A 26817-nucleotide genomic window follows, 5' to 3' on the forward strand; every position below is an offset into this window, starting at 1 on the left:
AAAGCTCTTCATGGCTACCGACGTGAGTGTTACAGGGCGGTAATCATTTCGGCAGGTTACCTTCACTTTCTTGGGCACAGGGACTATGGTGGTCTGTTTGAAACATGTAGGTATTACAGACTCGGTCAGGGAGAGGTTTAAAATGTAATTGAAGACATTTTCCAGTTGGTCCGCACATGCATTGTGTACATGTCCTGATAATCAGTCTGGCTCAAAATTGTGCCCCATTACTCAAATAATTCAATTATGTAATTTGTTATACTATACCGCAGCCTTACTCATAGCACTGGAGTACAATGTTTAAAATATTGCAGAGAGAAATGTCATGTATAGAGCTGATACAATCATTTCTGTTGTACGCAATACATTTCTTTCTTAAGGCTCTGTCATGGTGGTAATGTCTTCAAGGAGGGGGACACTAATCCGGACGCTTATAAGAAATTCCGCTACGCCCTCAGACGAACCATCAAACAGGCCAAGCGTCAATAATGGTGTAAGATTGAATCCTACTACACCGGTCCTGATGCTATTACGGTCTATAAAGGGAAACCCATCCACAAGCTGCCTAGTGATGCAAGCCTACCAAGCCTACCACCTCTAAATGCCTTTTTATGCTCGCTTTGAGGCAAGCAACACTGAAGCATGCATGAGTGTACCAGCTGTTCCGGACGACTGTGTGATCACGCTCTCCGTAACAGATGTGAGCAAGAACATTAAACAGGTCAACATTCACAAAGCCGCGGGGCCAGACGAGGTCCCGAGTTGGATGACCATTCAAAACGATTTTACCTAGTTGTCTTGAACACTCGGAAGTCTGAGATTTCCCAGTTCCCAGTTGTTTTGAACGCGGCATCAGATTGTAACTTTGGTACTTCAGAGTTGCCAGCCCCTTTCCAGGGGTTTTATTTTTATTTAGCGTATAAACTTCTCTTGTGTTTGCTCCCCATTTCATGATAAATCCCCCATCATAGTAATATTTCCTGCATCATATCCCCCCACGATACATTTGTCCCCCCAAAAAAACTAAAATGGTTTTGGGTGATGATCTGTGTTTTATTTGCTTTGTGATTGGTCAAAACTGAAAACAACTTGTCAAGTCACGTGCTCCTGATCTTGTATACACTGTAACAAGTACATTGACAATTTGTAATATGCTGAAAAGTGGCTAAACTAAGTGGCTAAACTATTTAGACTGTGTTATGGAATGAGTTTGGCTGTGGATGTGTTCCGTGTGATGCTTGGATGATGAAGTTCGCTTTTATCTTTTACAATAAAAGGTCAAATTGAGTAATACAGTTGAAGACCTTTATTTTCCATCAGTACAAAAAATAATATTTAGATGATGTTTAGAAATCAATGCTATTTAGCCGCGTTTGTTGCGTCATACGTTATGTTGCTACTGTTCCAATCACATATTTGAGATCGTTCGCTGCAGGAACCACTCAACAATGATCACAAATACATGATCATATGCGTCAAAAGGTTAACAAGTATAACACTAGATTGGGGTGAATAGCCTAATTAGTCAAATACATACAGTGGTAATTGCCCATTAAAGCTCTGTCATTCTGATCAAAGCCGGGAAATTCATCTTAGCAGGGCCAGAGCAGAGGGGAAGGACGTATGCCTCTGGTCTTCAATAGGCAGTTTAATTAATACTCTCAAACTCTAAACCAAGTCTGCCTTAGTGAAAAAATAACAAGAAAATGACTGTATTTACTAATGTTAATAGATGGTATATTATGTATTCCAAAGTTGACTAATGGATATTTGACTATTGATTATGGTTAAGAAATAGTTTATAAGCAGACTTTCAAATAAGTGTCACCAACTCTTTTCCTTCATAATGTATGACATGGTATCAGAGTTGATAAAAGCTAGGGTGTTGTGTGTGAAGCATCTTGGCACGGTGCTTTTGTAGATAGAATCACCATGTCACAGGGTGCATATTCTCCCATCACAACACTTTAGGAGACAGATGCCAGGGAACAAATAACATTTGCAATTTTTTTTAATTCATGAAAAATACCACTCTTAATTTTCAGTCATGTTTTAAATCATTGTGCATATTCACGGTTTTAAATATTTGCCAGTACTGTTCCATTTTCAAGTATCGAGTATCAGTGTCAATGACAAAGCACAACAAGAAAATATTGTATTTTTGTTTCAGTGCTGTGAAATATATTAGAGCATTTTTCAGAAGAGAAACCAACAAACCCAAAGAAATTAGAAATACATAGCCTATTGTGTATAATCTGCTACAGTTAGCCATGGGGCTACTCTACTGAAAACTTAGTCAGAGGTGAAGGGAGTGAAGGGTAAGATGGACAGACAAATGGAATATCCAATCAACTCTTTTTTTTACATGGGGTAAGCCAATAGCAAAGGATAGGAAATAATGATGGGCAATCCTGAGAGTGAGCTTGGGCCTGTTATTGGTTGAACTAAAGCTACATCTTTTCTGCTGGTCTCTGAAGAGTTGCTGGACTGTTTACAGGACTCTTTTACATAAAGATCCATAGAAAAGGTGGTAGCCTTCAACTAGGAGTTGTGGGTTTAGGAAAGGAAGGTTCTACCCAGTGGCACAACCCCAGAAGGAGAAACATGAAGTCAATAAATTTCACTCATTCAATGATGGCATCGTAATCTCATAAGAACGTTTACGTAAATGTCAATTTTTAAAAACAGAACTCGGTTAGAGGTGTGTTTCCAGGAAGCACTTGTACATTATGAGATGGCCTCATCAATAGCACATAACAACACGGTCAGACTCAGAGACACATTGAGGCAATCGTCTCCTCTGTGACCTCCCTCTCGTGTGTGTGTTTTGCTGGAGGCCAATAATCGCTGTTCACACTCAGTCCCAGTGTGATGTTGTGACGATCCGATAGGATGCAAGGAGAGACCGTCCCCGGGGGCCTCTGTCCCTGCTGTCTTATGACAACTGTGTGTGTGCCCCACCCCTTCTAACACTGACCTTTGCCCTCTAGCCCTAAGAGCCCATCATATATCACTCCAGCCACCCTTGGCACAGCCAAACACAGTGTATCTGAAGGGGGCTCGGTATTTCACAGCAGATATAATAATGGCAGCACTTCCACCCACCAGTCCCCTCCTCCCTCAGCCCAGATGATTGAGTCCAGAGCAGGGGCTATCTCACAGAGCTGACGAAGGGCAACGAGGGCCATCTGATTAGGCTATTATGCGGGTCCAAAATGTAATTATAACAAGAGAGAGCTGCAGTATACATACTGTATCATAGCTATCATACTGAAGATCTCACTTGGCGAGGCTATCAGTCTATCTAGTTTCCTAACCCTGTCTCTTTTTTAATTATGTTCAGCTGCTACACACTTGGCTGCTCTGTCTTTTCTCATCGGGCAAAGATGTCAAATTAAGGTCGATATTTGGTTGAGACGTCAACAGATTTGAGTAATTTTAAATAAACCAAACCACGAGGTAGGCTAAAATAACGAAGGAAACAATGGTGACTCAACACATTTTTGGCCAGTTGTTGGTGGCATTTGATGGTAATATTACTCTACCAAGAAAGCTTTGCCTCCAAAAAATATCACAACCACAATGGCATAGCATCTATACTAAAACAATACCATCAGTGGCAAAAGTAGAGATGCTGTTTTCTCAACCACTTCAAAATGGCAGCTTGACCCGGGTGTTACAAAACACAAACATCGGTCCCTGTTCCTTTTTTCTTAGCTCGTTGTTGTCGTTGATGATGTTATAAGAAGATAAAAAAGCCTGATGCCAAATTCTGCCCCACAGTCATCCCTCTACCACACCCCCCCCCCCTCCCTCCTCCATGAGAGAGATTTCAGCCCGGGGTAAAGCTGCCGTTCCCACAGATAAATGAATGACTAGACATTGTCCCATTTATGGAGGTATTTAGCTAGCCGGGGCTCTGTGCGTTATCCCTGGGAGAGGAGGGGAAAAAAGCACCACATTTCTACACCGGTGGCTACCCCTCAAGTGGGTCTTCTATATGCCAGGCTGAGCCTGCCTGCCCTTCCTCCACACAAGGAAGACAGAGGAGAGGGTGAAGAGAGGAGGGATGGAGGAAATAGAGAGATGGATCGAGGGGAGCAGAGAGAGGAGAAAGTGGGGACAGGGTAAATGGGGACGAACATCAGAAGTGGAGAGAGGGTGAGGGGAGCGGAGAGGACAAGGAGAGAGAATAGAGAGGGAGGGAAGTGGGGACAGGGTAAATGGGGACGAACATCAGAAGTGGAGAGAGGGTGAGGGGAGCGGAGAGGACAAGGAGAGAGAATAGAGAGGGAGGGAAGTGGGATACATCCAGTTAACCTCTGCAGAGCCACCCCACATACAGGGACCCGAAAGCCAAGATTATTTATCTCCAATAGCATTGCATGGAGGACTGCTTTCTTATTGCCCCTAGATTTGAAACACAGTCATTTCACCTGGCTACTGCTTGCTGCGATTGCTTATTAATTCCGATATTGATTAGGTGCTAGCTTACCCCTCTCTTCTGACAGCTGTAGAGAGGAGAAGAAAGGCAGAGGGATGGATGGATGGATGGATGGATGGATGGATGGATGGATGGATGGATGGATGGATGGGGCGAGGGAGGTGTGTGTGACAAACACTTTACAGTGGCAGGGGCCCTGAAATGGAGGGAGTGGTGATAAATCAAATAAAAGATAACATGATGAAAGACAGTATTCTCTCTGTAAAGGGAGGTTGTTGACAACCCTTGCTGTCTCTCTGAATGTCAGCTGAATGGGTCTCAATGGGTTTGAATGTTGTCAGACAATCTTTTACACTGCCAAACATAACATGTGCGTTTGCATTGATGAGATGAGCATACTGGCATTGTGAAAGGGTTTGTTTGAATTCATTTTCTCTGTATGTTCTGTGGGAGTAAAGAGTTCTAGCAGTATTAGGACCCAATTTGGTTCTCTGTAACCCCGTAAATAATGCTAATTGAACCATTCTCCTATTTGTTTAAAATACTATTTGTCCCGCTACATTGGTAAATATTTCTACAAAAATGACAATTGCTGAATGTCATGACACTTTTTGGTGTTTTGTAACAGATGCCTCTTTCCATATATCAAATGAGTGTTTGGGATGCTGGAATTATTTTGGTGTGGACGAACATGTGCAGGTAGCCTACTTTTTGAAGAGATTTGTTTGACAATCAGATGAAACCACCGTGACTGGTTGTGTACATACCACATGAAAAGGTCATATATTTCAACTATTTAAATGCCGTGTGTTCCCTATTAGACCCATAAAAACAGGGGTCTAATCATTTGCACTCTGTTGTCACTGTTCCATTCCTTAAACCCACACACAACAGCACCAACCATCTGGATGGAAGAAGAGACAAGACATGTCAAGGAATATTGCACTGCACATGATTAAAGGCTCAAAGTTAAAAGCGATGTAAACTTAAGGCAGCATGGATTGAATGTCTCGCATGTTTAAAAAAATTATAATAATACTAAAACTACACGACTCCCAGATGTGGTTCCTATTCACTATCCCTCATGTAGAGCACAGAAGAGTGCTTATTCACAAAAAGTGCACTCTCTCCAAGACCATAAATAAAAACACAACTTTGTGCATGTACCATGTACATAAACACGAACATGAATACTATGTTATTTGTTCCACCAACAGACACTCCCCAACCCTCCCCAATTACAATCCCCAAAATGCAACAAAAAATGCAAAGTTTCTGTGGGTATTTTTTTGCAATGACTTCATCTAGCACAGTGAAAACCGACCCCAATTGAAGGTAGAATGGTTGCAGTTTGTTCATTCCTGTTTTTAAAGTCTGCTCCAGCTCCCACTTATAGGCAACGAGTGTCCTCTTTCTCCAAGCTGCTCTTGTCCTTGTTTCACTTTCTCTCCCTCTCTCGCTCAATTTTTACAAAAAGCGAGAGAAGAGATTGGAAACGTAGAGGCAAATAGAGGCAAGGAGCTTGAGGGAAGGTTAAAAGGAGAAGAAAGGAAAAGGAAAGTAGATAAAAAAGAGAAGAAAGGAAAAGTGAGGTTTAGGTAGTGGGAGAAGAGAAAGAGCGTTTATAACCTCCAGAGGTCAGTCAGTATTTGGGTGGGATGACCACGACGGCTTCCCCGGTCTTTGGCCGCCACATGAGCACCTGAGCGTCGTTGGCATTGGGCTTGACCATGGCGTTGGGGGGGATAGGTTCATTCTTGCCCAGGATGTGGGGCTGCTCCTGGGCCACGGGCTCACGCAGCGTGGCCCTCTGGCCCAGAGGCTTGTCAGGGTCCACCTCGATGTGGAGCTGCATCCTCCAGCGGATGGTCTGCAGCACCAGGGTCTCGGACGTGGCCTGATTGATGGCCACCAGCCAGGTGGTGAAGCTCTGGTCGCGGCGGATGCTGCTGAGCTGCGGCATGTTGCTGTCGCTCACAGGAACTCCCCACGTAACGCTGGGGTAGAAGTTGTCGTTCATGCTGACCGTGAACTTGGTGTCCTTCTTGGTGGGGCCCACAATGGTGCACGTTTCCGTGGTGTTGCCATACCAAGGGTAGTTGACGCCATCCGAGTCGCTGATGGCCTGGATCTTGCCATCCCGCAGGTCAGGGAGTTCCCAGCTCGACCTGGAAATGGAAAAGCAGGTAGTTATATTTAACCCGGAAGGTTAAAAAACAGAGTGAGGTTTAAAGTTCACGGCAAAATCAAAGATGGTGCCAATAACTCACATTCATATGGGATTGAATTATCCTTGTGTGTATATATAGCTAAATCTACACAACAGATGGTGTGAACTGTCAACGGAACTCAATTTTAGAGCACTTTTTTAATGTGAATTTTGGAAAAAGTATTCCTTTAACCTGGAAGTGGAAACAAGAAGGGGAGACTTGTTTTACACGTGGGAATCTCTCTGCATTTGGTTACTGCTTTCCTGACAAAACTTGTTTGAGAGATGTGTCAATCGTAATAGGCTCGTACCCACTGTTAAATAATGGCTGGAGGATAAAGGTGGAGACTATCTCCCTGAGAGGCTCAAACAGCCTGGCTGAGTGGGTTTGTTATTGAGAATCAGGGCAGCACAATCACAGCACATCCCAGGTTCCCATTGTTAACAGCCTCCCCGCCTGTCTAACCCACTCCTGTGTAGTAAGTCACTGTAGATGCATGTCAATGATCTCAAATGGCTTCCTTTTCTCATTTCTCACTGACCAAATGATCTGTCAACACAGGATAGGTGAAAGTGATATGTCCTAAGCCTATCGGGATTGCTTTGCTTCGTCCACCCTTAATTTAGATCTTAGTGAATTAAGTGACAGTGAATTTTGTAGTATTGAGATGTAGCGGGTGAAATTGTGGGACAGAGCCACCTAATAAACAATCCTGTCCGCCCCGTCGGCAGGAAGAAAATTACCTTTCTCCCAGAAGTGGAGGATCAGCAGAACTGCTGTAGATAACAGGGTGATCACCAGTCACATGACAGGTCTGCATGGACATTGGTTCAGTTTCTGTATAAGCACTTTGTGACAACTGCTGATGTTAAAAGGGCTTTATAAATCAATTTGATTTATTTATTTATTCAAAGAGGTTCTAGATTGTGATCTTTAGGCAAGCCCCCGTGTGTGTGTGTGTGTGTGTGTGTGTGTGTGTGTGTGTGTGTGTGTGTGTGTGTGTGTGTGTGTGTGTGTGTGTGTGTGTGTGTGTGTGTGTGTGTGTGTGTGTGTGTGTGTGTGTGTGTGTGTGTGTGTGTGTGTGTGTGTGTGTGTTATCCATGTCCATTCTTGTCGCTACAAATCACTATCCTCTCTATCGATCTGGCTCCAAAACAACTTGAACAATCTTTACATCTATAAATATATCTCTGACAGGAGCCAAATTGTAACATCAATTTCACTGTGAAGGGCCAACTACTACAGACAATGGCCAACAAAGCACCCCCCCCCCCATATTTTTATCTTGATAACACATGGTTTCATGAGAACAGAACATGCCCCAGAGCAAGAACATTTGGCTTTTTCTTTCTCCCTCTATTGGAGGCCTAACGATACTACAGGATCTACCTACTCTTAATAGACTGTATTTTATTATAGTACTATTCTATTTTCAGTACTGTATTCAAAACCATGGGAGGTGCTCTATTGAAATAGATAGGAAGAACCCAACAGATGTGTATTTGTGCCATCTGGGAGGATAGCTGCTCTGAGAGAGAGTGAAGGACCTGTTAATACCAGTTTCATCTCTCTCTCGCTCACTATCCTCTCTATTCTCTTTTCATATTATGTTTCGTTTGCAGAGCTGAGGGACGTCTCTCTAATCTCCACACAGCATAATTTTATTTGTTTTATTTAGTTTTTTCCATTCAGTAGCTCTTTAGGCCCAGTGTGAGAGATTAACACACACACACAAACACACATCTCAGCAGCTATCACCTCATATGGCACAAATACTGCACACATCCTCTATTCTGGGCAAATCAATGGCCTAAGTAAATGTGCCTCTCCTATTTCATCTAAGCGACACATTTCTGCTGGTTTGGGGTTCAATAGAAGAATGCCCTGGTACTCTTATTTGTAAGAGGGCACAACAAAACCTATTTCCCCTCAGGACACTGAAAATATTTGGCATGGGTCCTCAGATCCTCAAAAGGTTCTACAGCTGCAAAATCAAGAGCATCCTGACTGGTTGCATCACTACCTTGTATGGCGACTGCTCGGCCTCCAACCGCAAGGCACTACAGAGGGTAGTGCGAACGGCCCAGTACATCACTGGGGCCAAGCATCCTGCCATCCAGGACCTCTACACCAGGCGGAGTCAGAGGAAGGCCCTGAACATTCTCAAAGACTCCAGCCACCCTGGTCCTAGATTGTTCTCTCTGCTACCACATGGCAAGTGCTACCGGAGCACCTCCAAGAGGCTTCTAAACAGCTTCTACCCCCAAGCTAAGACTTAAGACACAACATCTAATCAAATGGCTACCCAGACTATTTGCATTGCCCCCCCCACCTTTACCCCACTGCTACTCTCTGCTGTCATCTATGCATAGTCACTTTAATAAATCTACCTACATAACCACCTAAAATGTGTTCACCATCTACAGTTGAAGTCGGAGGTTTACATACACCGTAGCCAAATACATCTAAACTCAGTTTATCACAATTCCTGACATCACCGCTTTATTTTAAAGAATGTGCCATGTCAGAATAATAGTAGAGAGAATGATTTATTTCAGCTTTTATTTCTTTCATCACATTCCCAGTGGGTCAGAAGTTTACATACACTCAATTAGTACTTGGTAGCATTGCCTTTAAATTGTTTAACATGGGTCAAACGTTTCAGGTAGCCTTCCACAATAAGTTGGGTGAATTGTGGCCCATTCCTCCTGACAGAGCTGGTGTAACTGAGTCAGGTTTGTAGACCTCCTTTGCTTGCACATGCTTTTTCAGTTCTGCCCACACATTTTCTATAGGATTGAGGTCAGGGCTTTGTGATGGCCACTCCAATACCTTGACTTTGTTGTCCTTAAGCCATTTTGCCACAACTTTGGAAGTATGCTTGGGGTCATTGTCCATTTGGAAAACCCATTTGCGACCAAGCTTTAACTTTCTGACTGATGTCTTGAGATGTTGCTTCAATATATCCACATAATTTTCCTCCCTCATGATGCAATCTATTTTGTGAAGTGCACCAGTCCCTCCTGCAGCAAAGCACCCCACAACATGAAGCTGCCACCCCTGTGCTTCACGGTTGGGATAGTGTTCTTCAGCTTACAAGCCTCCCCCTTTTTCCTCCAAAGATAACGATGGTCATTATGGCCAAACAGTTCTATTTTTGTTTCATCAGACCAGAGGATATTTCTCCAAAAAGTATGATCTTTGTCCCCATGTGCAGTTGCAAACTGTAGTCTGGCTTTTTTATTGCGGTTTTGGAGCAGTGGCTTCTTCCTTGCTGAGCGGCCTTTCAGGTTAGGTCGATATAGGACTCGTTTTACTGTGGATAAAGATACTTTTGTACCTGTTTCCTCCAACATCTTCACAAGGTCCTTTTTTGACACCACAGTACGTTCATCTGTAGGAGACAGAACGGGTCTCCTTCCTGAGGTTTATGACGGCTGCGTGGTCCCATGGTGTTTATACTTCCGTACTATTGTTTGTACAGATGAACGTGGTACCTTCAGGCATTTGGAAATTGTTCCGAAGGATGAACCAGACTTGTGGAGGTTTACAATTGTTTCTGAGGTCTTGGATAATTTCTTTTGATGTTCCCATGATGTCAAGCAAAGAGGCACTGAGTTTGAAGGTAGGCCTTGAAATACATCCACAGGTACACCTCCAAATGACTTAAATGATGTCAATTAGCCTATCAGAAGCTTCTAAGGCCATGACATCATTTTCTGGAATTTTCCAAGCTGTTTAAAGGCATAGTCAACTTAGTGTATGTAAACTTCTGACCAACTGGAATTGTGATACAGTGAATTATAAGTGAAATAATCTGTCTGTAAACAATTGTTGGAAAAATTACTCGTGTCATGCACAAAGTAGATGTCCTAACCGACTTCTCAAAACTGTAGTTTGATAATAACAAGACATTTGTGGAGTGGTTGAAAAACGAGTTTTAATGACTCCAACCTAAGTGGATGTAAACTTCCGACTTCAACTGTACATACTACCTCAACTAACCAGTGCCCCTGCACATTGACTCTGTATCAGTACCTCCCTGTATATAGTCTCGCTATTGTTATTTTACTGCTGCTCTTTAATTACTTGTTACTTTTATCTCTTATTCTTATCCGTATTTTTTTAACTGCATTGTTGGTTAGGGGCTCGTAAGTAAGCATTTCACTGTAAGGTCTACCTACACCTGTTGTATTCGGCACATGTGACTAATAAAATTTTATTTGACATAGCCAGACTAGGACAAGGGGAGGAGGTTATGTTGGGGATTGTAATATTGGGACAGTGTGTGTAATCTTTGACATGCAGACCCGAAACATCCCATGCTGCAACGGTTGTAGATAAACCCTCTGCATTCTGGATATACAGTGCCTTCAGAAAGTATTCACTTCCGATGGTGCAGCGGTCTAAGGCACTGCAACTCTGTGCAAGAGGCGTCACTGCAGTCCCTGGTTTGTATCCAGGCTGCATCACATCCGGCTGTGATTGGGAGTCTCATAGGGCGGCATACAATTGGCCCAGCGTCGTCCGGATTTGGCCGGGTTAGGCCGTCATTATCAATAAGAATTTGTTCTTAACTGGCTTGCCTGGTTAAATAAATAAAATAAAAATTCACACCCCTTGTTACGACTCCCACCGAAGGTGGCTCCCCTCCCTGTTTGGGCAGTGCTTGGCGGTCGTCGCCGGTCTACTATCCGCCGCTGATCCCTTTTTCCTTTTCTGTTTGTTTGGTCTTATTAGTTGCACCTGTTCCTTATTGTGTTTCTTGATTTTGTCGATTTAAGCCTGTTAGGCCCGCCTAGGTTTGTGCGGGATTGTTATTCTGTGAGTTTGTGGATGTTGGATTGTATTTTATTTTTCCGGACATTTTGGGTCCTGTGTATGCGCCAGTTGATGCGCCTTGTGTTTTTGGCGTGACCGTTTCTTCCTGGTAATAAAATGTACATTTATTCGAACCCTCTGCGCCTGACTCCAAACCCACTGTTCTTAAAGGACTCTGACACCCCTTGACTTTTTCCACATTCTGTTGTGTTACAGCCTAAATATAAAATGGATTAAACTGAGATGTTGTGTGTAACTGGCCTACACACAATACCCCATAATGTCATAGTGGAATTATGTTTTTAGAAATGTTTACAAATGAACAAAAAATGAACACCTGAAATGTATTGAGTCATTAAGTATTCAACCCCTTTGTTATAGGACAAGCCTAAATAAGTTCAGGAGTAAACATTTGCTTAACAAGTCACATAAGTTGCATGGCCTCACTCTGTGTGCAATAATAGTGTTTAGCATGATTTTTGAATGACTGCCTCATCTCTGTTACCCACTCATACACTTGTCTGTAAGGTCCCTCAGTCGCGCAGTGAATTTCAAACATTGATTCGACAGCTGTAATCGCTGCCAAAGGTATGTACTTACTCAGGGGTGTGAATACTTATGTAAATTAGATATTTCTGTATTTAATATCCCAAACATTTGAAAAAATGTCCAAAAACATATTTTCACTTTGTCATTACGGGGTATTGTGTGTAGAAGTGCGAGGAATAAAAAGAAGAATCCATTTTGAATTCAGCCTGTAACACAACAAAATGTGAAATAAGTCAATAGGTATAAATACTTTCTGAAGGCACTATACGTCAACTTATGGTCCCCTGCCACAGGATGTGGGACGAACTGAATGTGTGTAAGTCACAGACATCTATCAATAGACAGGGGGAAGTCAATTTGAGCGAACTGCCTGAGCTCACTTTAACTCATTTCGTAATATTTGGAAAATAATGTGATTTCTCATACCATACAGCTTCTGTTGACTCCAGTAGCCTACCTAACAATGAAACCCAGCTTGAATGGATTAATTTAACAGAGTGTTTATGAAAGCCTTGGTTTTAGAGAAAATGGTGGACTCAGTCCTTGCCCACCACCGCGCTATAGAATCCAACAGTGCTAAAGTGTACTGCATCTTCAAGGACACTATCACCTCTCTATGCACCAGAGACAGTGAATTGATACACTATATATGCAAACAGATGATTCTGGGTTTGGCGGATGCCAGGAGATTAGTACCTGCCCGAATGCATAGTGCCAACAGTAGAGTTTGATGGAGGAGGAATAATGGTCTGGGGCTGTTGATTCGCATTAGGCCCCTTAGTTCCAGTGAAGGGAAATCTTAACGCTACAGCATACAATGACATTCTAGACGATTCTTTCCAATTTTGTGGCAACAGTTTATAGAAGGCCATTTCCTGTTTCAGCATGATAATGCCCCTGTGCACAAAGCGAGGTCCATACAGAAATGGTTTGCCGAGATCAGTGTGGAAGAGCTTGACTGGCCTGCAAAGAGCCCTGACCTCAACCTCATCAAACACCTTTGGTATGAATTGGGACTGCGAACCAGGCCTAATTGCCCAACGTCAGTGCTCGACCTCACAACTGCTCTTGTGGCTAAATGGAAGCAAGCAAATATTCCAACACCAACTCAATATTAAAAAAGATGTTCTTAATGTTTTGTACACTCGTGTATGTATTACATATCTATCAAAAAGGCTAAAGTTACCTATTAACGTTTGAGGTTTTGAATGATATAGGGACATAAGGTTTATCCCCATGGACATGGGATATAAAAGTGGATTTTTGTAAAGTCTTGATGGTTTGATTTTTTCAATCTAATAATTGATTTGATTTCACAAAAGCATGGATTTGCAATATGAATAAAAATGTGCCTTGGCTTTTCTGCCTTTCCTAATTTCCACTAACTTTTCTCGAACTTTTCTCCTGAAATCATCATGACGCAAGTGTGTTCCAGCATCGAGGTACAGTAGACTGTTGACGTTCTGAAGTTAGCCCTCCAATCTCCAAAACTATCTTGGAGGTGTCAAAGCCCCAGCGCCATTGAGAGGTGAATATGAAAAATGAAGTAGATTACGGATGGCAGGTATGGTCTGGAATTTTAATTCAGGGTTATTTATATTCGGTTTTAGTCTACTCAAATGTGATTGCCTCTGCACCTGGTCAAACTGTAGCCCTAAGTAGCCTAGTCCCATCACCTGCACCGTTGGTGAGCTTGAAGTAGACCTAGACCTGCATTTCACATGATTGTTTACGTTCCCTTGTAAATGCGAGTTGAGATTAGGTTGATACTCACATCCCTTTGGTTCCATATTTGTTGTAGAACTCCATGTGGTTGCATGCTTGAATCCAGCCAACAGTCCACGTCTCTTTACCGGCCACCTGCGGCACTAATACTCGAGCAGAGGCTCGGAAGTGCGGTGTTCGATAGCGCAGAACCACGTTGGATGACTCGTCGATGCTGGTTGGATTGGAGTCGATGGAGGAGTTCACCTCGAGAACGATGATACTTTCACGGAAACACTTGGGCTTACACCTGATACTCTGGATACAGCCCATTGCATTAAATAGCAACACAGTCCACAACAACGTCCTGAGATCTGGAGGAGAAAGACGCATGGAAACAGCAACTAATTCACAATTGTATCCATATTTTCAATAGTTAAAAAATACAAAAAAAAACGAAAAAGGGTGGCACTGGCAAATGGCCACTCCACTGTTCTCCGTTGAGAATGACTAGACTATCACTTTGCTGACATGTTCATAAAAGCCATGCATTTTGCAACCAGTTCTGTATTCCAACACTATGAGGAAAAATGTAGTTTTACACAATAATAGAACTGCTGCTTTTCGTTAGCGATCCGCTCACATCACCAAAAAAAGGGCCGATGCAACTTTCTTTTCCGTGTCTTGAAGCTTCCTCCATCAATAGAAGTGCCTATTCAGATGTCTGTGCTGTATGATCTGTTTCACCCCCACAAGAAGCTTGAGGTCGCCCGCGATCACTGGCAACTTGCGACCATCGGAGATGTACACCAGAAAATATTCACATTTAGGCCTACTTTGTGATCTAATAAAGCAGACGAAATAGCTAATTGTGACGCATAATTTACAAAAACTGCTAACGTAACATTTCGACGTCATATTGGCGGAGCTCAGCGCCTCTCATCTGTGAGCCTATTCATTTCCACTTTCATTATCCTCCTGAGTGTGCGTAAAATCAAATTTCCCTCGGATACGCATTCTGTTGTCCATAAACCACCAGTTCGGTCACTGGTGAAAGGTTTTTAGTCCCCCAAAAATGTTTTTGTGTGGATAAGAGGTCTGCAGCCAGCAACGGCTTGCATTGAGCAACGTCTTAATTATGTAACAATAAACGATTAACACTTAATGCCACAGTAATAAGCCCCCTTTCACTGACCCCAGTGTTACGACAATTATAACAATGTCACATCAAAAATACGTTACGACTAAATGAGGTGCACACCTCATGAGGTGCATGTACATAATAAATAACCCATCTAGAATAAGTTGCTGAAGGTCTTCACTTACAACAGACACACAGCCGGCGTGCAATCCTATAACAACTCTATGCACAGGGATTATATGAGGGATAAGAATAAATATTGCTGTCCGTACCCGAAGTCGACGAACATTTTGGACATGGAATGCAAAAGGCAATAGGGCAAGTGAAACGGTTAGCTTAAAATGAAACAATTGGACGTAGTATCATTGCAAAACGCCTGTTGTAGCATATACCCAATATATTCTATTTAAAAAAAATAGAGGTTCACCACACTTTTGAACAATGTAAGGCAAGACCGTCTTTTTGACTTGTCCCCTCAAGACAGTTTATTGGACTGCCCTATATGCGTGCGCACGTGGTTTGAGTGGTAATTCCGTTATCTTCCCAGTTGGTTCCCTTCTCTTTTATTGTTACGATCAATTGCAAGGTCCAGTAGTGGTAACATTTCAATGTACAGTTATTTCATCGTCGGTTATTATAATGAACACCGCGCAACATTCAAAGGCAACCAGGTCAACTTTCCCCTCTCCGTTTGGATCCCGATCTTCTTGTAGATCAACTAATAAAAACCTATTTGAATTCTAATCATGGAATGTCCGATAACCCAACCAGGCTCCCTCCTCGATCCCTGTCCTTTTGGGTATAATTTAGTCCCAATTCCAGAACAGACTGTAATTTCTCTGCGCTTGTCCCATTGCGGCCACAGCAGGTTCACCCTCCCGTATCGGTCTATTTCAGCGGCTTGAGCTGCAGCTCCTTTTAAGTAGCCTACCTTTCAGACGACACTTCCCCTCGCCATTGCAAGCATTCTGGGAAATGTAGTGATGGGCTTTTTTGCTATATTTATTAAATGACATATAATTCAGGCTATAATAGGCCTACTTCTATCAGTCAAAGTGAAGTGAATAGCCCGAATGTAATTGAATATTTTTTGAGCGATGTTATAGGCTATAGGCTATAGCTCACATCAATTTGGATGAATGACCAATTAAAAAATATAAATTGGTGAATATTCAATAACAAAATAAAACATTTAAATGTAGGCCTACTTTGAATAATCCTGAGAAAACCCCTTTTATTTTCTATAGGATAAAGTAAGTTTTCATAATTGAATGTTTGTTATTTTCCTTTCTTCTATTTTGGTTCGTGCTGAGAGCGTCTCTGTCGCTGTCCATTTAAGCACCTTGGAGAACTCCCATCTGGAAGAGCGCGTCCGTAGAAGAGCGCGGTGGAATTGGGATTGTGCGTAGGCTACGTCATGTCCACGGAAAACGACTGACGATCGAAAAATAGAGCTCTCATCTTTTGTAAATACTGAATGACTCGCCGAGCTGACTATGGATGCTTGTTCCTTGATAGACTGTAGCCCCGATACTATTAAAGTCAATCTGTCTAACTAAGAATTCATTGACGCGTTCTCCAAATTCCAATCGTGTTCCAAACGAGAGGGATCTGAACGATAGCCCATTCTTATACATTGGCCTGGTAAGACGATAACAAAAACGTGTCTTTGTCGTTGAGCATAACAGACAAAGTAAAACCAGTGTATTTAGTTTCTACCGTTCAGGATCAAAACAAAACATTATGCCATTCCATGTTAGTTGCTGATGGTCGTATATTTTAGTTTATGACATGTTAAAAGCTGATAATGTTTCACTGTAGATTGTATCTCGTTTGATTGGTCCAGGCAGATGCCAGTCAAGCCTCTTTGTGCCTGCATGGATCCGGTTGTAGGCTTAACACAGCAGCATGGGCAGCGCGTATTCCAACCGGCCTAAATATATTTGGTAGGGACGCATTGGGGGAAGGAGAGGGCGACAGGGCTTAGCTTTGGATATTTAGGCTTCGTGGTTAAAACGAGAAATTGACCTTCTGAAACCTAGTACAGTAACTTTTTTTCATCAAGGAGGCGAAGTGGGACCAACCCGACATGCCCGCAATTCCGAGTTCTAGGTGCAGGACGCGGGATCGGAACAACGTCCTGAGCAGACCCGAGTTCATGTCCCCGAACCAGCCCCTTTGGGGCGGCAACTCGGAGAGCCAGGGAAACTCAAGGCGACCTGGTCAACCCAAACACCAAGTAAACCTGCCGTGCGACCCGCAGGAACCTACTGACAATGCCAACAAGGATCGGAAAGAGCCCACGAAACTGCCAGAGGAGGACTGTAATCCAGCTGAACCCTTCCTTCAAGGGGATAGCGATGAGCTCCCTCCTCGCCATTGACATTTGTCTGTCCAAGCGCCTGGGGGTCTGCGCCTATACATCGTCGTCTTGGGGCACGGTTCGTTCCATGGTCACCCTACTTGCGTTCACGGGGCACGGCATCACGTGGACCATTGGCACTATCGTGTGTTTGACAAGGAGTAATAAGCTGGCGGAACAAGAGGTCTTGGTCAATCTATTACTTGGTAAATGCACTCCTCACTCTACCCAAAACAAAGTGTAATAATCAAGTTATTTAATTGTACATGTATAATTCAGCTCTTATTTAATGGCTTTGTTATTATGCTATAGTGTGTCTATCAATGCATGTATTTTTAATAGGTATAGGCTAGGCAGTCTACTGATATGATCACATCTCTACTTCCTTATCCCAGGGCCTGTATTAGGCCTCTATAACCCATGTCAATAGGCTAATATTTGTGCCATGAAATGTTAACTTGTTAATGCTTCTCACTAAAATATGTCATTGTCCACCAGAATTGAAAGCATCCCATGGTAGAGGATCAGAAGCAGGTAATTAGGAAATCCCTTCATGGTCCCTCTCTCCTTCACCCAGCACAGAAGCAGGCCTGGAGAACAGGTGCTAGGCTCCACATATCACAAGTTTACTTTGGACTAAAGAACTATAAGTAGACATTTTACCAAGCCAGGGGCCTACATCAAAAGACTCAGTGAAGTCATTATCATCAGTGTCAAGCATAGCACTTCTTATCCCCACTATGGCAGATGGTACAACATCTACAGTATAATAATGTTCCAAAGTACCTTATTTAAGTAAATATACTTGATTATCCTTACTTCCTTAATAGGTGTTTTCCCTACATTAGATATAGTAATGTGAATGTAACAGATTTCTATAACTAGCGCTAATGGAATCAACCTACAGTTGAAGTGGGAAGTTTACACACAGTAAACTTAGGTTGGAGTCATTAAAACTCGTTTTTCGATCACTCCACAAATGTCTTGTTAACAAACTATAGTTTTGGCAAGTCAGTTAGGACATCTACTTTGTGCATGTCACAAGTCATTTCTCCAACAATTGTTTACAGACAGATTATTTCACTTATAATTCACCCTATCACAATTCCAGTTAGTCAGAAGTTTACATACACTAAATTGACTGTGCCTCTCAACAGCTTGGAAAATTCCAGAAAATGATGGATTGGTGTTGGTGTGTTAATGGGACAGTTGTAAATCATGCAGCGCGTTTTGTCAAGATCACAGACTTTAGAGAAACAACAAATGTCGGTACATACAGTGGGGCAAAAAAGTATTTAGTCAGCCACCAATTGTGCAAGTTCTCCCACTTAAAAAGATGAGAGGCCTGTAATTTTCATCATAGGTACACTTCAACTATGACAGACAAAATGAGGAAAAAAAAACAGAAAATCACATTGTAGGATTTTTAATGAATTTATTTGCAAATTATGGTGGAAAATAAGTATTTGGTCACCTACAAACACGCAAGATTTCTGGCTCTCACAGACCTGTAACTTCTTCTTTAAGAAGCTCCTCTGTCCTCCACTCATTACCTGTATTAATAGCACCTGTTTGAACTTGTTATCAGTATAAAAGACACCTGTCCACAACCTCAAACAGTCACACTTCAATCTCCACTATGGCCAAGACCAAAGGACACCAGAAACAAAATTGTAGACCTGCACCAGGCTGGGAAGACTGAATCTGTAATAGGTAAGCAGCTTGGTTTGAATAAATCAACGGTGGGAGCAATTATTAGGAAATGGAAGACATACAAGACCACTGATAATCTCCCTCGATCTGGGGCTCCACGTAAGATCTCACCCTGTGGGGTCAAAATGATCACAAGAACGGTGAGCAAAAATCCCAGAACCACACGGGGGGACCTAGAGAATGACCTGCAGAGAGCTGGGACCAAAGTAAAAAAGCCTACCATCAGTAACACACTACGCCGCCAGGGACTCAAATCCTGCAGTGCCAGACGTGTCCCCCTGCTTAAGCCAGTACATGTTCAGGCCCGTCTGAAGTTTGCTAGAGAGCATTTGGATGATCCAGAAGAAGATTGGGAGAATGTCATATGGTCAGATGAAACCAAAATATAACTTTTTGGTAAAAACTCAACTCGTCGTGTTTGGAGGACAAAGAATGCTGACTTGCATCCAAAGAACACCATACCTACTGTGCAGCATGGGGGTGGAAACATCATGCTTTGGGGCTGTTTTTCTGCAAAGGGACCAGGACGACTGATCCGTGTAAAGGAAAGAATGAATGGGGCCATGTATCGTGAGATTTTGAGTGAAAACCTTCCATCAGCAAGGGCATTGAAGATTAAATGTGGCCGGGTCTTTCAGCATGACAATGATCCCAAACACACCACCCGGGCAACGAAGGAGTGGCTTTGTAAGAAACATTTCAAGGTCCTGGAGTGGCCTAGCCAGTCTCCAGATCTCAACCCCATAGAAATTTTTTGAAGGGAGTTGAAAGTCCGTGTTGCCCAGCAACAGCCCCAAAACATCACTGCTGTAGAGGAGATCTGCATGGAGGAATGGGCCAAAATACCAGCAACAGTGTGTGAAAACCTTGTGAAGACTTACAGAAAACATTTGACCTCTGTCATTGCCAACAAAGGTTATATAACAAAGTATTGAGATAAACTTTTGTTAATGACCAAATACTTATTTTCCACCATAATTTGCAAATAAATTCATTAAAAATCCTACAATGTGATTTTCCAGATTTTTTTTTCATTTTGATGAAAATTACAGGCCTCTCTCTCATATTTTTAAGTGGGAGAACTTGCACAATTGGTGGCTGACTAAATACTTTTTTGCCCCACTGTATAAGTGTCTTACATTGGCAGAAAGCTTAAATTCTTGTTAATTTAACTGCACTGTCCAATTTACAGTAGCTATTACTGCGAAAAAATGGCATGCTATTGTTTGAGGAGCGCTCCTAACAACAAAACACCTTTTTCACCATGATAGGTTTGATAAATTCACCTCACAGGGAGTGATAGCCTTCCTTCTTCAAGATCCCTTTTACACTGTTCAACTCCCCACATTACCCCCACCATGCTTGACAGATGGCGTCGAGCACTCCTCCAGCATCTTCATTTTTTCCTCGTCTCACGAATGTTCTTCTTTGTGATCCGAACACCTCAAACTTAGATTTGTCTGTCCATAACACTTTTTTCCAATCTTCCTCTGTCCAGTGTCTGTGTTATTTTTCCCATCTTATTGCCCAGTCTGAGATGGCTTTTTCTTTGCAACTCTGCCTAGAAGGACCAGCATCCTGGAGTTGCCTCTTCACTTTTGACGTTGAGACTGGTGTTTTGTGGGTACTATTTAATGAAGCTGCCAGTTGAGGACTTGTAAGGCATCTGTTTCTCAAACTAGGCACTCTAATGTACTTGTCCTCTTGCTCAGGTGTGCACCGGGGTCTCCCACTCCTCTTTTCTATTCTGGTTAGAGCCAGTTTGCATTGTTCTGTGAAGGGAGTAGTACACAGCGTTGTACGAGGTCTTCAGTTTCTTGGCAATTTATCACATGGAATAGCCTTCATTTCTCAGAACAAGAATAGACTCACAAGTTTGAGATGAAAGTTCTTTGTTTCTTGCCGTTTTGAGCTTGTAATCAAACTCAAATGCTGATGCTTCAGATACTCAACTAGTCTAAAGAAGGCCAGTTGCATTGCTTCTTTAATCAGGACAACAGTTTTCAGCTGTGCTAACATAATTGCAAAGGAGTTTTCTAATGATCAATTAGCCTTTTAAAATGATAAACTTGGATTAGCTAACACAACGTGCCATTGGAACACAGGAGGGATGGTTGCTGATAATGGGTCTCTGTGCGCCTATGTCGATATTCCATTAAAAATCAGCCATTTCTAGCTACAATAGTCATTTACAACATTAACAATGTCTACACTGTATTTCTGATCAATTTTATGTTATTTTAATGGACAAAACACTTGTTTTTCTTTCAAAAACAAGGGCATTTCTAAGTGACCCCAAACTTTTGAACGGTAGTGTACATATTTTTAGCTTGGAAGTGCATCATAGATAACATTGACTCTAGGCTGGTGAAATCCGTGGCTTGGCTCTCCTCCTCCCTCACCTTCAGTAGTGCTGAGGTGGGCTATATCAGGGGGCAGAGCACCATTGACTTTCATTGGCAGCTCAGCACTGTGTCCCCACTGTCCCAGATTGACCCAAAGGTACCTCATACTCACTTCCATGCTGTCCATTCCACCCCCTCTCTCTGCCTTCTTTCGATTTCCTCTAACTTTCCTTTTTCATCCTTCCATCCTTTTTCATCCTTAACTCCTTTCTTTCTTCCTATCTTTCCTTCCTTCATTTCCAACATCTCTCCCTCTCTCATTCCATGCTTCCAACCTCCTTCATTCCACCAACTCCCAAATCTTAATGGTCTCTGAACACTGTGAATTCTAATTTGCTAGAAGTCTACTTCACAATAGAACTAGGGTGTTGTGTGTGTGTGGGTGTACAGGAAGGAGACGGTGTCATCAATGTCTGAATCCTGAGTCCTGACAGGTTCCACAGGGTGGGGTGGAAGCTGGGTAATCAAACTGAATGGTGGGGATATTTTGGGCCGCACATAGAGGTTTGGATGCTACTAAAAGGAGACACTTTAGGACGGGATCAAGTACTCTAGGTTAGTCATATCCAAATAATTAATAACGATCTATCACACCCAATCATAAGTAAGTCTATTATACTGTACATCTGTATTATTCAAGTCTTTTCCATTCTTATTACAAAGGTTTCAGGTGGAAAACGTTTCCATCTCAGTATTTCACTTGCAAAACCTCTCAGCGACAGTCGCCTCATATCAAATTACTACACAGATAGCGAAGTGCACATACAGTAAGCCAAAGCTGAACTATAAGCTAGGTGCTCTCAGTTTTGTGCTAGCATCCAGACCTATTTAGAGAGTAACTGGGCTGCTAGCCTGATAATGTGGCCGATTGGGATGCCGTAGTACAGAGGCTAATACATTCTGATCACACACAGGGAAGAGAGAGGGGATGTAGCGATGCGCACCTTTTCCACAAACTCTTGGCTCTTCTTAACCTTTTACTAAAGTGGGCTAAATCAGGGGTCACACAGAGTGTTTCTTGGTAGTCTGAAACAAATCTACTTTGAAACAAACATACACTTCACACACATGGTTATGGCCTTTCAAAGAAGAAGACACCTGTACATGTCAGATATAGAGTTGGAATGCATTCAATTTTGAGTTTATATACACTACCGGTCAAACCTTTTAGAAAAACTATTCATTCAATGATTTTTCTTTATTTAGAACATTTTCTACATTGTAGAATAATAGTGAAGACATCAAAACTATTAAATAGCACATATGGACAAAAAAATCAAAATATATTTTATATTTGAGATTTTTCAAATATCCACCCTTTGCCTTGATGACAGCATTGCACACTCTTGGCATTCTCTCAACCAGCTTCACTTGGAGTGCTTTTCAAACAGTCTTGAAGGAGTTCCCACGTATGCTAAGCACTTGTTGGCTACTTTTCCTTCACTCTACGGTCCGACTCATCCCAAACCATCTCAATTTGGTTGAGGTCGGAGGATTGTGGAGGCCAGATCATCTGATGCAGCACTCCATCTCTCTCCTTCTTGGTCAAATAGCCTGGAGGTGTGTTTGGTCATTGTCCTGTTGAAAAACAAATGATAGTCCCACTAAGCACAAAACAGATGGGATGGCATATTACTGCAGAATGCTGTGGTAGCCATGCTGGTTACGTGTGCCTTGAATTCTAAATAAATCACAGACAGTGTCACCAGCAAAGCACCCCCACACCATCACACCTCTTCCTTTGCGCTTTACGGTGAGAAATACATATGCGGAGATCATTCGTTCACCCACACTGCTTCTCACAAAGACACGGCGGTTGGAACCAAAAAACTCAAATTTGGACTCCAGACCAAAGAACAAATTTCCACCAGTCTAATGTCCATTGCTCGTGTTTCTTGGCCCAAGCAATTATCTTCTTATTATTGGTGTCCTTTAGTAGTGGTTTCTTTGCAGTTCTTTGCAATTCTACCATGAAGGCCTGATTCACGCAGTCTCTTCTGAACAGTTGATGTTGAGATGTGTCTGTTACTTGAACTTTGTGAAGCATTTATTTGGGCTGCTATTTCTGAGGCTGGTAACTCTAATGAACTTATCCTCTGCAGCAGAAGTAACTCTGGGGCTTCCTTTCCTGAGGCTGTCCTCATGAGAGCCAGTTTCATCAAAACGCTTAATGGTTTTTGCGACCGCACTTGAACAAACTTTCAAAATTCTTGAAATGTTCCATATTGACTGATCTTCATGTCTTAAAGTAATTATGTACTGTCGTTTCTTTTTGCTTATTTGAGCGGTTCTTGCCTTAGCCATATTTGGTAAAAGACCAAGTCTATATTATCTTCTGTATACGCCCCTAACTTGTCACAACACAGCCGATTGGCTCAAACCGATTGGCTCAAAAAATTAATTCCACAAATAACTTTTAAGAAGCCACACCTGTTAATTGAAATGCATTCCAATTGGCTACCCCATGAAGCTGGTAGAGAATGCCAAGAGTGTGCAAAGCCGTCATCAAGGCAAAGGGTGGCTATTTGAAGAATCTCAACTACATTATTCCATATATGTTATTTCATAGTTTTGACATCTTCACTAGAAAATAGTAAAAATAAAGAAACTCTTGAATGAGTACTTTTGACCGGTAGTGTACATCACAGAAGACTGAAATATAACAAAACTGTTTGACATAGAAACACCAGATTTTCTGCAGATAAAAAAAAAAAAAGTTGATTAATTATGAAGTTATGAAAAATATTAATAACATTCCACCATGAGGCCACAAGGTCATTTGACTGTAGGAAAGGGCTACCAGCCACTGTGTCATTGCTAGGGTACCGCCTGGCCTGCCTCATTGCTTCATTACTGATGCTTTGCCCTTTAACAGATATAGAAACAATTACATGAACTATAAGCCAATTGGTCTCCATGGGTTTGTGACTGGAGATATTGTGTGTTGTGGTTTACTGACCTTAATTTATTTAGTTTGGCTGTTTCATGCAACATCTTCTCTCCTCAGCCCTCCTGCTTGACATCATGACAGTGGCCGGAGTCCAGAAGCTGATCAAACGCAAAGGACCCTGGGAGATGAGTCCGGGATTCCTGGACTACTGTGTCATGGATGTGTACTCCTTCCCAGCGGCCCACGCCAGCCGTGCCGCCATGGTGTCCAAGTTCTTGCTTCCCCACCTGGTCCTGGCCGTCCCTCTTCGCATCCTGCTGGTGCTCTGGGCCTTCCTGGTGGGCATGTCCCGGGTGCTGTTGGGTAGACACCACCTGACCGACATGGCGTGCGGCTTCGCCCTGGGCCTTCTGCACTTCAGCCTGGTGGAGACAGTATGGCTGTCGTCCAGCACCTGTCAAACCCTCATCTCTATAGGGACCCTCAGCTGGAGCTCCTTCTACTGAACACAGGGCCAGGAGTTCTTCCTGATGTGATCTGAGTTTTCCCTGATCAAGGCCTACTGTCAAAGGCTGCATTAGACCTCCGTATAGGCTTTATCTTGATTTCCTTTCAATTATGTTTATGTTTGTATTTTTCTGCCGGAAACTATCATTTGTTTAAACTACATATTTTTGAGAAACAGGTGGACTGGACTCCAAATGTGAATAGATTTTGCTGTATTTGAATTGTGCTGTATGTGTTAAACAAAAACATGATTTTTGTCTTGAAGATCAGGGATTTTGCTACAAGGTTAAATATTTATCCTATCCAAATACGTTTCAAAAGATAGTTTTGATTAGTTTAAGGCAAGCTGTTTCATCATAGATCTGTATATTGTATATTCCACATTGTTTTCCTTCTCTGCTGCAATCTAAGCATTAATCAAGCAGATAGACACAGTTAGTTTATGGTGCTGATTTCATGCCTCACTGAGTAACTGAAAAACGTCTGTGTGAAGTCAACTACAGTACCTCAGGCTTGGGGTTACCATTGATACTGTGACATATATGTGTATGTATATGGGTGATTGTGTGTGTGCATATGTGTTACGCTCGTCGTTGGAAGGAGTAAACCAAGGTGCAGCGTGGTAGGCGTACCTATTTATTTTATTGATGACACTGAAAAAACAACAAATACTAAACTAAATGCACAATTCTGTAGGGCTGGAAAGCAACAGTACAAAAACAAGATCCCACAAACTAAGGTGGAAAAAAGTCTGCCTAAGTATGATCCCCAATCAGAGACAACGATAGACAGCTGCCTCTGATTGGGAACCATACCCGGCCAACAAAGAAATAGACAACATAGATTGCCCACCCTAGTCACACCCTGACCTAACCAAATAGAGAATTAAAAGATCTCTAAGGTCAGGGCATGACAATATGTCTGTGTGTGTGTTTGTATGCCTCCATGCAAGATTTCTTATGTGTGTACCTTTGTGAGTCAAACGTAATGTCTTTGGGAGGGTAAAAGTCACTGAGGAAACCTTTGCTGGGTAAAGTCTGGAATGTTCACTGTCATGTACAAAACATGAACTATACCCAATATCAAAGGCTTTTTACCTACTGTATGCCTTCATGTATTTCATGTATTTCACTTCTGCTATGGCTTTTGGTTGTTTTTTGTTGTTGTGATATTATACATTTACATTTAAGTCATTTAGCAGACGCTCTTATCCAGAGCGACTTACAAATTGGTGCATTCACCTTATGACATCCATGGACTTGGCAACCAAACTATTTAAGATGTAGCCTTTTTGCTTTTAGATTGAGTGTGTGTGTGTGTGTGTGTGTGTGTGTGTGTGTGTGTGTGTGTGTGTGTGTGTGTGTGTGTGTGTGTGTGTGTGTGTGTGTGTGTGTGTGTGTGTGTGTGTGTGTGTGTGCGTGCGTGTATCTAATATTGCATTAGTGCAAGTCAGCATGTTTTGTTTTGTACAAGGATGACAAGAAAGTCATATTTTCATGCAGTGTTTGAATTTATCCAACCTAATTTGCTAAATTAAGAAGATGGCTGGATAGTCTTTATAAGATGTGGACTTCTGAAAAAGTGGTATGTCTTTCCTGCGTTGTTTATTCATGCCCATAAATATACCATTTGCCATGACTTATGGTATATTGCTGTGTGTGTGTGTGTGTGTGTGTGTGTGTGTGTGTGTGTGTGTGTGTGTGTGTGTGTGTGTGTGTGTGTGCGTGCGTGCGTGCGTGCGTGCGTGCGTGCGTGCGTGCGTGTGTGTGTGTTTGTGCGTGTGTGTGTGCGTGTGACATTCATTTTTTGATTGTGGTGGATGCTTTTAAGAACATGTCAATGTGCTAAACCCAAGTAATGGCTGTATTTGGACTCATTGACCACAAAAGGTATTGGTAGCCACCACCTGAAAACCATTGATTTACATAACTCCACTCCATCAATATGCCTCACTGTCCGCAGTTACTCATCAGTAATGAAGCTGAAACAACAGCTTCCTTATTTATTCAGGGCAAACCTATTGAAATACATGTATCACAGCTGACCACACACACACACACACACACAAAGT

At 42.3% G+C, this 26817-nt stretch overlaps 1 protein-coding gene and 1 pseudogene across 1 annotated transcript; one reads left to right on the forward strand and one right to left on the reverse strand.

The window, feature by feature from the left end:
• Positions 1-1083: 1083 nt before the first annotated feature.
• Positions 1084-15743, reverse strand: LOC124007307 (protein FAM78A-like). Its single transcript, XM_046317774.1, has 2 exons — positions 13799-15743; positions 1084-6612 (listed from the first exon to the last, which is right to left on the reverse strand). Exons 1-2 carry the CDS (start codon positions 14119-14121, stop codon positions 6087-6089), a joined length of 849 nt encoding a protein of 282 aa, XP_046173730.1. The 5' UTR covers positions 14122-15743; the 3' UTR covers positions 1084-6086.
• Positions 15744-16317: 574 nt separating this feature from the next.
• On the forward strand, positions 16318-26363 carry LOC124007308 (annotated as a pseudogene).
• Positions 26364-26817: the final 454 nt, after the last annotated feature.

This window comes from Oncorhynchus gorbuscha, linkage group LG20 (genome assembly GCF_021184085.1).
Source record: "Oncorhynchus gorbuscha isolate QuinsamMale2020 ecotype Even-year linkage group LG20, OgorEven_v1.0, whole genome shotgun sequence".
NCBI classification, from domain to species: domain Eukaryota; kingdom Metazoa; phylum Chordata; class Actinopteri; order Salmoniformes; family Salmonidae; genus Oncorhynchus; species Oncorhynchus gorbuscha.